Source organism: Podarcis pityusensis, assembly GCF_964106645.2.
Source record: "Podarcis pityusensis genome assembly, chromosome: 10".
NCBI lineage: Eukaryota > Metazoa > Chordata > Lepidosauria > Squamata > Lacertidae > Podarcis > Podarcis pityusensis.
Window position 1 is genome coordinate 35,102,329 of NC_138035.1, and position 12,907 is coordinate 35,115,235.

General features: G+C 45.0%; 1 protein-coding gene across 3 annotated transcripts in view; it reads left to right on the forward strand.

The window, feature by feature from the left end:
- Window positions 1-1,478: 1,478 nt before the first annotated feature.
- The window catches only part of LOC308486976 (sodium-coupled monocarboxylate transporter 1-like), a 29,675-nt gene continuing 18,246 nt past the window's right edge, over window positions 1,479-12,907 (forward strand). The window contains exons 1-5 of one of the 3 annotated variants that reach the window (XM_081024218.1): window positions 1,479-1,798; window positions 3,842-4,005; window positions 5,605-5,670; window positions 7,030-7,081; window positions 7,646-7,713. In XM_081024218.1, the coding sequence (XP_080880344.1) occupies window positions 1,747-1,798; window positions 3,842-4,005; window positions 5,605-5,670; window positions 7,030-7,081; window positions 7,646-7,713 (402 nt within the window). In that variant the 5' untranslated portion in view covers window positions 1,479-1,746. Of the gene's footprint in view, window positions 1,799-2,353; window positions 2,388-2,878; window positions 4,006-5,604; window positions 5,671-7,029; window positions 7,082-7,645; window positions 7,714-12,907 lie in introns of those variants that run through there. The other 2 variants (XM_081024219.1, XM_081024217.1) reach the window with 2 other exon arrangements.

The window sequence follows — 12,907 nt, forward strand, 5'->3', positions numbered from 1 at the left end:
TATAATGTAAGAAAAATGCCTGGTGCAGAATTAGACATCTCAATCTATAGAGATACCATATAGTAACAGGGACAGTAGTTTGACCGTGAAGAATACTGCGGTCACCTTGAAGATTTGTTTGAATATACAAATCACATATAAGAAACAATCTTCCTTGAAAGAGCATGAAAAGTCCCTTTCAGGTCAATAAGCACTGTAACAGTTTCCCTCTGCTTGGGTTAATACAGTTGTTGGGTCAGCAGGACAGACTGCAGATGCTGTTGGTTTAAAGCCCACAGTTGCTCAGTGGCTCCCCTTCTAAGTTGGCAGAGGTAGTGTCTCCAGTCTGGTGTTGGAGAACCCCAGGATGGTGGTTCTGGGTGACTTCAACATTCATGCTAAGGTTGGATTGTCTGACCTGAATTGAGACTTTATGACCTCCATGACAACCATGGGGTTGCCCCAAGTTGTCAGTGGAGCAACGCAAAGGGCAGGACACACAACAGATTTAGTCTCTCATTTCAGGGTGAGTGTTGAGTGGTGGTTATTGGAGGAATGGAATTGATCCCTTTGTCATGGTCAGACCACAAGCTGCAGTGTTTGGGCTCGCAGCACCAGTTCTCTCAACATACACACAGACAGTAGAGGTGGGGAACCAATTCAGACGGTCTTCCCTTGGGAGACTTATGGAACCTGATAGATTTCTGAGTGTTCTGGGGAATTTTCCAGTAGCTGAAGTTGGTGATTTTCTTGAAGCCCTCACCTCATTCTGAATGTCAAGATGGGGAAGGGTAAGTAACACAATCCCCACAGAGTGCATGTTATGACACTGCAGAGCTCCTTGATTGTCCTCAGACCTCTCAGCAACAAAGCAGACAAGATAACAGCTAGAGTGGAAGACCCACAACACCACCTGTTTAGTGTTTAGAAAGTACAACTGCATCTATCAGTAACAACAATGGCAGTGAAAAAGACCCACATTGCCTCCATTGGGTTCTCAAGTTGCCGCCCAGATGAGCTATTTTAAGAGTTTTCTTCCCTACGGGGGTGTATGTAACTCAAAATAGAAAGAAAAATGAGTAGGTTGGGGCATTCTTGGTAACTAACCAATATTATGTCCTTTAGTTGTGGGACCCCAGGCAACAATGTGACTTGTTGAAGCTAATCTAAATGATTTATGTGGCCCATATTAGCAGGTGTCATAGTTTAAGACTCTGGCACAACGGGTCAGTGTGTCTGGCAGTTAACCAGAAGGCTGGTGGTTCAAATCCACCCAGGGATGGCCTTGGCGGAATGGACCATGCTGCGAGGTAGGCAAAACCACCAAACTGGGGCCAATTTGACTGGTGGACAAATTCCTGCCCAGACTTGAATACGGTGACCATAGCAAAGTCAGAAATACACAAAACACAGCACAACAGGAGGCGTGGGTGGGAGATCCGATGAGGAAAAGGCCAGGTGCCAGTGTTAAGGCAGGCCGGTTTAAATATTCTGGGAGTGGATCTGAGGGAAGCCTTCGTGCTCTGTCGGGGAGATCCTGCCTCCAAACCTGCCTGCCATTGGCCAGTCTTGCAGGCAGGCTTGGATCCGTTTCCTGACCGGGGAGGAGAGTGTGATGCCCCCTTGCCAGCCAGCCAGGCAGTCCCAGTACCCGGAGCTCACATTGGATCTCAGTGGGTGGACAAATCACACTTCTTCTGGGGTAGTTAATTCACCCCCCCCACACACACATTCAGCTCTCGCCTGTGGCTCCTAGAAGGTGTCAGCATGCAACAGTGGCCACACCCTAGGAACAGCTTTGACTGGCCGGCTAAACTAGGTAAGGGCAGCAGATAGGTCTCAAACCCTCAGGGAGTTAGTGACTTCCCTTATATGAGAAGACAGGCTCTGGCAGATTGAGTGGACGAGGCCAATAGTTGGTCCAACAGTCAAGAAGGTGGTTTCTGCATGTTCTGTAGGGGGAAGTATGGGGCAGATGGGACTCTTCACACTGGGAAGGTAGTGCATCTAGATGAAGGAAAGCTTTGATCCTAAACCTCCACTGTCGTCTTTGGGAGAAGAAAAGTCAAAGGAGTAAACGCTACACAAATCTGGCGTGGAGCTCGTAAGACGCTTCCTTTCGGCAACGCCTGCAGCCAAGCTGGTGCAAGACGTACTGCTCTGCTTTCCTTTGGACTATATTAGCAAGGCTGAGAAGTGGGGGTCTTGTCATCTGGGCAGCCCAGGACCCCCATACACAGTGCTGAGGTTTGTGCACTGTGGAAGGTCACTTCGGTGCTGCTAATGCAGCAGTTTGACTTCCTAAATTCAATTTTGTCATCTACATCAATAACTTCCATCAATGTTCTGCTGTATATAATTTTTGGCTATGAGATAAACCAAACAGAAAATGCTCCTCCTCCAAACAGGTAGTTTGAGAATCTCTCCCTGATATTGAATATTTCGCTCCTCTGTCACTTTACTGAACAGAAAAAGGGTTTGATTTTCCTCTAACATACAAAAATGGAAAAGAAGACCTTCATTGTCTCTGTTGAAAGGTGCAAGGATTTCCCCCTCACCTATGTGTTCTGCTACAACACAAATGGACGACTCGGGTTTATGGGAGAGTTCTATCCCTTTCCCCTCTCTGAGAACTACCTTACAGTGGTACCTCAGGTTAAGTACTTAATTCATTCTGGAGGTCTGTTCTTAACCTGAAACAGTTCTTAACCTGAAGCACCACTTTAGCTAATGGGGCCTCCCGCTGCTGCCACGCCGCCAGGGCACGATTTCTGTTCTCATCCTGAAGCAAAGTTCTTAACCTGAAGCACTATTTCTGGGTTAGCGGAGTCTGTAACCTGATGCGTATGTAACCTGAAGCATATGTAACCTGAGGTACCCCTGTACTTGCTTTTATTAGTGAATATCCCTTTAAGAAAACAAACCCCTCTGCATCCCCCTCCCTCCCTAATCAAAGGTTCTGACTCATGGCTTTTACTGCTGGCAGCCATTTTGTCTGCAACTCCCTTCTCGGCCTCTCTAGGGAAAGGAGCGCCTCCTCTGTTTTTTCTTTACCCATTTGACCTTGGGGTTCCCTTTTCTTTCCCTCTAGAACTGTAGCCATTCTTCTTTACCTCTCCAAGTATTGGGGTTCCTATTTCTCCTGTCTTTCTGTTTGTAGCAAAGCCTTGTTTATTCAGGCCTCCCCCCCCCCACTTCCCCCAATGACATTGCTGCTTCACTTCTCCTGGGACATCTTCTTAACCATTTCCCCACTGAAGTTCTCCACTTTGAGAGTCTGTTCTATTTTCTCCAGGCCTCCCCACCCCCGCAAAAAATAATTTCATACCTAACAGTTATCAGGGTTGCAGCACCTCCATTTTCCTCAAAATTAAGACAGGCTATTTTTCTTTTTTAAATTAAAGATGAAGGCACTTCAAAAAACCCACGGCCTCTCCACACAGAGTTAGGCTTAGCTTTAAGAAAAGATTTAGGACTGAGGAGAGAACAGCAGGGCAAAGGGGGCAATGGGCATGCGGGCAAAGACTTTGTACCCGGCTGGTGGCATCCGTGAGGTTATGCGGCCCTAGAAGTGCCTCCTTTGCGATTGTTTCCAGGGTAGCGAGACCCTTCCTCCTTCCTTCCGTCTTCCTCTTGTCTATATTTGCTGCCTTCAATTTGGGCCTCATGTCAGTCCGCTTCGACGACTTAGACCCTGCCGACCGCTTCACGGATCTCGACCAGCTGGTCTTTGCGGCCATGCTGTTGGGTTCTGTGTTCATTGGCATCTTTGTCGCCATGGGCGAAGCCCATCAAAGCCACAGTGACTATTTGATGGGCAGCCACAGCCTGAATTGTTGGCCTGTGGCATTCTCCCTCGCAGCTAGCTTCACGTCTGCGTTGACCATGCTGGAGAACCCGGCTGAGGTCTACCGCTTTGGGAGCACTGCGGGACTCATCGGTATTGCCTATTGCATCATGGTGGTGATCAGCGCCGAAGTGTTTCTACCCATTTACTACAGGCTGGATATCAGCAGCACCTATGAGGTAGGTAGGAGGTTGCCATGGCCTTTCCAAACCTGTTCCTAGGGCTGAAGACTACTGGTTCCCTGCAAGAGGCATTCTTGTAGCTGTGGCCCATTTCCCCCCATTAATGTTACCTGTGGGCCTGGGTGGAAAGGAGCAGCTTTCAATTGAGCCTGCATTTTTCCTGCATTTTCCCCAAACCAGGACTCAAGGCAGCGTACAGATAAAAATGTAAAAACACAGATCAGAATATTAGATAGAAAAAGTAATGTAAATAAGTACAGGCAAATGGCTCCCAATGCATATGTTATCTTTTTTTAATTTATTTTTTTTCATATTTAAGGAAAATTTCACGTGCTAATGGTAACATTCCTTTTCCATGGCGTTGGATTTTTATTTCCAATAAATTAGTGTTTAGTGTTTTGTTTGTTAAAAAAGACAATTTAAGTAAATGAAGAGCATATTATGGTTAAATCTTTGATTCTAAAGAAAATAAAATGGAACTAGAATTACAGATGGTGAAATATAAGCGCTCTAGCTGAGATTCCTGCATTGCAGGGGGTTGGACTAGATAACCCAAGAGCTCCCTTCAAACTCTACAATTCAGTGATTCAGTGAATAACATTAGAACACTGATTATTACTTTATTCCTGTGTTTATTTGCTATCTTTATATCCTACTTTTTCCTCCAAGGAACTTTGAGTAGAGAACCTTGTTTCCAGTTTTCCGGGATCAGTGGTTTCTAAATTTTTGTCCCTATGGACCACCTGGAAATTGCAAAATATCTGGGTGTACTGCTACTGCTTGTTGCTTCTGTCTTTCATAGCAGTTTTAATACACTGTGCTAGATGCTGCATTATCTGTAACTATTTTTACAGACAAGCCTTGGACCACCTGAATGGTGGTCCATGAACCCCAGTTTGGGAACCCCTGTATTAGATAATCTTTCTGAAGTGGATTAGGTCAGCTTCATGGCTGAGTGGATTAGAAACCCAAGTCTCTACAATTCTAGTACAACACTAACTTCTACAACATGCAGGCACGAGCAGAATGCAATTTAACTGTTTGAAGCCCTCATCCTAGAGATACTCAAATGTTTTCACTCCAAACTCTCATGTGGGGATGGGGAAGAAAATCTTCAACAGGCTGCAACTTGCATTCTCCCTTCTTTTCTCTTAGTCATATATGCCATTTAAACAGGAAAAAATATGTAGAAGAACATAAGCATATTTATCAGGCAACAGCAAACCCAGACATACAAAAAATGATTCAGGAGATCTATAATTAGGGTCTCCTGCTTAAAAACAAGAAGTAATTGGAAGCTGGACAGAGCAGGTTTATACGAAGAGGTAATACTCTGGGAAGAAGATGTTTATTCCTTTCCTCTCATTTCCTTTTCCTGACCTAAATTGCCCTCATTCCCCACAGCTTCAAATAGCTATAGAGGAGTCATCTCAGTAATTGCACAAAGTTGCATTGACAAACTCTGATATTTACCCAGCTAATTCTCTGAGATACTTAATTTCATTTTAAAGGAATGGTGTCAATACTATTTCTACATATTAAGTAGATTCATATAAATATGCATGCTCTGTATAAAATAATTTGTCTCTTTTGCAGTACTTGCAGCTTCGATACAATAAATATATACGCATGCTTGGAACAGTGATGTTTATGATAATAACGGCAAGTACAGTGCAAGATGATGATCTTTTGTATTATTCTATTGTAAATTATAGTTGGACCATAATGTTTAGTTACATAGTATTAAATATAAATGTCACTTCCAGAGTTTCTCTTACTCCCAACTAGTTTCTTTGACCTTAATGCTGATAATTTATCAATTGAAATGCCGTATCTGGCTACTGTTTGACATCTTTATGCAGTGTGGTATAGATCGCTTGGCCTTGCTTTAGATTTAAATTAGTTCTCTATTTATCACTTTCCCAAGGACCACATTTTGCAGAGAAGATGCAAACTTCAGTTATGTTCCCTTCTTGTTAGAAATAGATGGAAGTGGGACAGGGAATAATGCATTCATTTATGTCCTAATATCCTACGAGTGCCATGATATACCTCTCTTTTTACCTAAACTGAATACCATGGGCTGATCTATTAGGACCATTTGGCTGTAGAGGATTGTACCAGAATACAGATTTCTTCAAACCCTTCACAATATAGTTATACAATATGCTACTTACAAGGGAGTATAGGCATAAAGATAATAATTGCTAGAAGAGAAATAGGCAAAGCGCATTGGTCTTCTACAGAGGCTCACTGCTTACAGGGCTCACTGCTTACTGTATGTATATACATACTGTAGCAAAGAATCTCAAGTGTCTATCAAAAGTGCATTAATTATGAGATGTCTTTTTTGGGTCTCATGTTAGTTGATGCAGCTGAAATGACAGGCATATTGTTAGTATGCTAAGAAATGTCTGATGATTTGTTTGTTTGTATTTGAACAGAGCCAAATACCATGGTGTTACAACAATTTTTTACTATAAATGCTAACATAGCAATACATAGATATGTATTGGGTGGACTACTTTCCATTGGCTTTAAGCAGCAATGGCAGTCATTTTATGAATAAATGAATGGAATTCTAGAAAAAGTCTGGGCAGGGCTTTAAGTGGGTCATATACAAAGGGTTTATTCCTTCAATGGCTTTTCATTTGAAAAAGAAAAAAATCACAGTGCCACTACCAATACCAGGTCTTCATTTAGTTTTGTAAGATGAACCATGAGAAGGGTTTTCACCTTTTGAGATTCTAGACTCTGATGGTGTTTAGGTTTATTATTTACCTCATTTTGAAACATTTCCTGCTCTCTAGCTACTACATAGTTTACCGTACCTTTATAATTTGCTTCAGTTCTGCCTGAATGAGAGTCTGTGAAGTTTAAAATTTACCTAACTCTTTTCAATGAATTGATCTAGTAACAGTTGCTATTTTACATTTAAATCAGTGTAAGCTGGCATAGGACAAATGATTCTGAGAGAGACCATATATTTCACATGGATGTTTATTTGTTCCACCTCCTCAGATAATATACACTGGAATTGTTCTATTTTCTCCATCACACGCCTTGAATAAAGGTAATGTGGAAATACTGTTAAATACATTTTTAAAAATTAAGGAAAAGTTTGACCTGTTATCTTTAATGTGATATTGCAAGATGTAGGCTGACTTTTGTAGGTGTTAAACGAAAAACATGAGTGAAATTATGTTTGCCCTGCTGTGTGTAAATAGTATGACACCAAAGTCAATATACAGTCATACCTTGGGTTACAGACGCTTCAGGTTGCGCTTTTTTGGGTTACGGACCGCCGAAACCCAGAAGTACCGGAATGGGTTACTTCTGGGTTTAGGCGGTCGTGCATGCGCAGAAGTGCCGAATTGCAACCCGCGCGTGATGGTAGAAGTGTGCAACAGTGGAACAGACCACCATGCAAGGTGGTGGACTCTCCTTCATTGGACTTTTTAAAGCAGAGGTTGGGTGCTCAAGTATACCTGTTGCTTACTGTTGAATAAGTATTTATATTCCTTGTCAATAGCAAGCTTAAAATTCATAAATGTGGTGATTTTTCATATGCATTATTTTTTGCTATCTTTCCATTATTTAATTTAATTGTGTTATGTATCTTTCCCCCCTTTTTCAGTTACAGGAGTTCAGTTGTGGGAGTCTATTATTTCAACAGCAGTAATCTGTACTTTCTATTGCACAGTGGTATGTTAAGAACTTGTTTTAATAAACAAATGTTCTATTTAAGATTTATGTGGTAAAAAATAAAGAATAACTGCATATAGAACCCTGGTAACTATAACAAGGAATTCTAATCCAGTGATTGCTACATCTCTCTGTCTGCTAGAACACTCTTATTGATTGATTGATTGGTTGGTTGGTTGGTTGGTTGGTTGACTGGTCTGCTAGGAGGCTTATATCAATGAGGCCATCTATATGATTCCCAGGGAGAATCTCATCCAGGTACTGACCAAACCCAAGCCTGCTTAGCTTCAGCAAGGTGGTCTCAAATGCTTTCAGACCATAGCCTGATATCACATCCTCTTAGCAGGCTAGTAAAAAATGTAGGAGCCCATGAACTTTTGTGGGCTTATCTATACTTATACTGGTTTTTGACAACTGTAATGGTCCGTGACATCCTTAAATTTTCTGTCTCTCTCTGACAAGCACTGGGAGTCCTCTCGAGCAAGGCATTCTTGGCAAGATGGCCTAAGACAGTGGTTTTCGATCAATGTGCCACGGCACCCTGGGGTGCCTTGAAGGATGGTCAGGGGTGTTTCCTTCCCTCCTTCCCTCTGATGCCCTCTTGCGACGAATCTGCTTCCCAAAGGCTTGTACAGCTGTTTGTTGCAGCAGCCCTGGCTACAAGCTCCTCATGCGACTGGTGCCTCTGGGACTGGCCAAGAGATGCTGGTTTCCTGGAGCTGACGTAGCCTTGGAGTAAGCAAGCAGTGGGTGAGGGAGCCCTGTTCGCCAGTCTTTGCTGTTGGGAACGGACAGACAAGTGGGAGGCCGGCTGGGCAGGCAGGGGCTGTGTTAGCCTTTCTTGTGCTTGCTGTGTGCAATGCCTGCCTGTCTGGGAGGTGAGAATCCAGAGCCAAAGGGGAGCCTTTCCACCATGCAGGCCCAGCGGCACCCACTGCTGCCTTCCAGGGTGAATAAGATGGTGGCCTCACATTCACCTTTGGCCAGTCTCTGTCGGGCTACTAAGGCTGGGGGCATCCTCTTCCCAGGCCCCCCGGGGGTGCAGCATGAGGAGGTACCTCTCTTTGGGGTGGGGGACGCTCAGAGACCGGGGGCAGTAGTGGCTGCTGCCCAGATGACTTCCAAGAAGAGGGGAGAAGAGAGGAGGCTGAGGGAACTCTCTACAAGGGAGAGTTTGAAAAGGGGTGAGGGGATGCCGACTCTGCAGGCAAAGGGTGGCATAACAGGGCTTCTGAGGCTTGGAGCACATTTCCCCACAGGGGAGCTGCAGAAATAATGTAGTTTGTCAAGGGAGCCATGGACTCAAAGGTTGAAGATGGCGACGAGGTAAGACGCATTTGCCGGAGTTCATTTCGAATCCTCCCTAAAATCTGTGTTGTGGCACCCAGCCTTTCAAGTTCTTGCTGAAGATTGTATCAGAGTGCTGGAACCCATGCCAGGAGTTCACATTGCTGATAATTGTAAAGCTTGCATCGTAAATCAGCTTTAATGAGCAGATAATTGTATTCTCCGGCAGCCTTGGAAGCAGCCTTTGACTTACTGGTTTTCCGCCAGCTCACAGCCAGCTGTATTTCTATTTCTACCACCTTTTATTACCTTTTAAGCACTGCTATTTTAAAAGACTCCCCCCGTGTCTGGCAAACGGAGTGACCCCACTGAACACTACTATGGGGTGAAAACTCAGAACCGTTTCTACCCTCTAACGTCTCCAGAAACGACGTCAACACCAGAGGAATTATTTTTACCTCAGACTAAAACCACGGACGGCAAGCTTGGAGGAAGAGGGAGTGTCCCATTGAGGGTGGTGCAGGACGCTGGAGCTGAGGACTGCGCAAGACAAGAACAACAGGAACATCTCCATCTTGTGGTCAGAACCCTTAATTGCATATTCAAGAAGATTGATGTGCTATCCTCCCAGCTATGTAACCTCGAACAGAAAATTGATAACCTCTGGTCAGAGTTTAAACCAACTGTAGATACGGGGGACTTGAAGTGCCAGAGGTCCTTACCTCCAACCAAAAAAAGAAGTGTGATCCCTAAATATAAACCAAATCCTGCACTGAAACATCAAGCGTTGTCCCTGCAACCTAAGAAAATCTGCCTAAACATCGGGGCAGGGTCACCAAGGTGGCTTACTCTGAGTGGAGTTAAAAAGCATCTAAGCAATCTCCTAAACATAGAAATCTCACAATGCGATCTTATTGCAGTATTACCTTTGAACCAACACCTCAGGCAACAGAAAGTGATGCTTGCGTTTTACTCTCCAAGGATCCCTTCAGCTATCATCAGGCAGAAATCACTCTTGGCTAGGTATGATATCATCCCAACAAGAGTTTTTATGGATAGCATGACCCACCCCCTTCTACTTGCCGGCCACGGCACGGAGCAGACTCTGTCGGAGAGGTCAGGAGTACCTCGGGACATCGAGCCTCCTCTCTCGGAGGATATCCACCCGTACCGAAACTGGACTTACCCTACGCCCCCACGAGCTTTAAAGAAACCCACTGGCGCAAGTAATTCTCTGACCCCGCCGGAGGAAAGAGAGCTTTTAGCCACCTTTGGCGACCTTCCACCGAGAGAACAACAAGAAATAATTGATAGACTAGAAGTACTAAATCATCAGCTCATACATGTCCAGAAGAACGGAAAAGTCCTGCCCACTTTTCAGGATATCCCTGCCAGCTTTTCGGAGTCGTGTTTTAAGGAAGCAGGAAGTCTTCCTTACCTTAGTCCAGCTCCTAAACCCATGCCTCCCCCTCTTGTGGGCAAAACCCACCGACGCTTGGCAGACCCAGGTCTTGCCTCACAAGTTGGCCTCTCATCCCAACTCTTGATAAATTTTGACTCGCCCTCCAAGAGTCCCCCGCTGAGGAGTGTAACTCAGAGTTCCTTCCATCAAAACAATTCCTTACCATCTAATCCATCAATGCCAGAACTGGAGTCTTCATACTCCCCTGAGCGGCATAGACCCGACATACAAACGGTACCAGTACGCCGAGCATCCCCCGTACCTTCGCCAGCACCAGGTCAGGGGAGTGCTCCACCTACATCAAAAAATGGCCCGGATTTGATTGAAGACCCGGCCGGACATATAAACCAAATGGTTTCATCGGCGACCTTTAGACCTCGCGGTGGGGCAGTCTCAGCAAATCCAGTGGAGTTTCCCACTGAAGTGTCCGCCCTTGGGTTAGCCAGCGGGAGACCCGTTTTGTCGCCCCAGCCAGAATACCTCACTACCAACTTTAAGACTAGGTACCTTCAGCAGGTGCCCGCCATGCAAAGTAAAATAACTGACTTTTTTGTGGGGTCTGCCTTGCCTCCAAAGGACTCACATTTCTCCCCGAAATGACAGCGAATTGGTCACAACAGGAACTCCCCCCTATCAGTCCTCAGCTGGAACATTGCGGGCTGGAGGGGAAAAAACTTGACCCAGAATTCTTGGAGTATATTAACCTGTTTCATATTATCTTGTTCCAAGAATCGTGGGAAGTAGAGAAAATTGCCCTAAATGGCTTTGAGCTTCTAGAACTCCCTGCCTGCCCCTCTCAGAAAGGAGGCCGCCCCAAAGGGGGCCTAATAATAGGCATCTCCCTCAACCTACATTCTAAATTTACTCTAGTACAGGCCTTGCCTCCTTACGCCCTTACCGGGCTGATTGAGGGGGAAAAGATCTCACTTCTAGTTACAAATGTTTACTTGCCACCTGGGGGTTCTTCCTCCGAACTGGGCTCTAAATGGGGCTCGCTAGAAGAGCATTTGCTCTCATGCTATGTTAAGTTTCCAAACACCCCGGCCATAATAGGTGGCGATTTTAACGCCCGCACAGCAGCAAATTGGGACTCGCTGACCAAAGCTAAATGGTGGGTTACCCCAAACCTTGATAATTATGATCTGGAACATATCATGAGGAGAACTTCTAAAGACCAACGAGCAAATGAGGCTGGAGTACTCCTCTATCAAATGGCCATCCGTTTAAATCTGGTCCCCCTAAACGGCACATGCCTCCCTGATATTCCAGGGGATTTCACTCACCTGAGCGTCAAATCAAACAGCGTCCTCGATTACCTGTTGGTCTCCAGTGATCTACTTAAGTGTATTTCCACCTTTAAGATCGAGAATGTACAATCTAGTGATCATCTTCCTCTGGTAGCCAAGCTTTCCCTGAACTGGCAGTCGGAGGCCCATAGACATGCGACCCAGATGGTAACCAACGAATCTCTCCAAGTAAGAGGAATCAAATGGTCGGAGACCCAGGCTCAAAGGTATCAGGAATTCTTTCAAAAAGAAATCCTCGGGCCCCATTCCAACATAGGCTCTGCCTCAGATGAGCATAGCATAGTGTTGAAACGCTTCCACCATCATACGACTGATCTTACGTCCTTCTTCAGGTTACCACCCAAAATATTAAATCGAAACGAGTATACTTACGGTGCCCCCTGGTACAATTCTCAGTGCAAACAAGCAAGACAGCGCCTTCGTGCTATATATAATGTATATAAGACCTCTGATGCATCTACTCTGCCAGCTAGTTATGCACAAGCCAAGCAAGTTTACAAACGCACGCAGAAAACTGCCAAACGTGAGTGGCAACAAAATCGCTGGCAGGCCTTGATTACTGCTTCAAAGCCACATAGATCCAGGGAATTCTGGTCTTTGATTAATAGAAGGGCGAGGAATTACCCAAGGGCTGTCATCCCAGCACCGACATGGGAATTGTTCCTGAAGAAATGTTTCTCACAGGCAGATGCCCCCTCCGACCATCTGATGCATCTGTTTTCCCACCTACCTATTTGGCCTTCCACCGATCCTGACGAAATAGCTAAGCTAATAGCCCAGCTGAAACCGGGCAAAGCCCCAGGGCCCGACCTGATCCCTGCTGAAGCCATCAAACTACACCCAAAATGGTGGGCTGGCATCTTGGCCAAAACCTTCGACGCAATCAACGCTTCCGGTCTCATCCCCAAAATATGGAAGGAGGCCATTATAGTACCAATTCATAAAAAAGGTTCTCCAATGGAGCCGGAAAACTACCGCAACATCAGCCTCCTCTCGATCATAGGGAAAATTTATGCCAGCTTTTTGCTGACTAAACTATCGCGATGGGTAGATGAGACTAACCAGATTGGCCATGAACAAGCAGGGTTCAGAACTAAACGTTCTACAACTGATCATGCGATAGTTCTTTACCATCTGG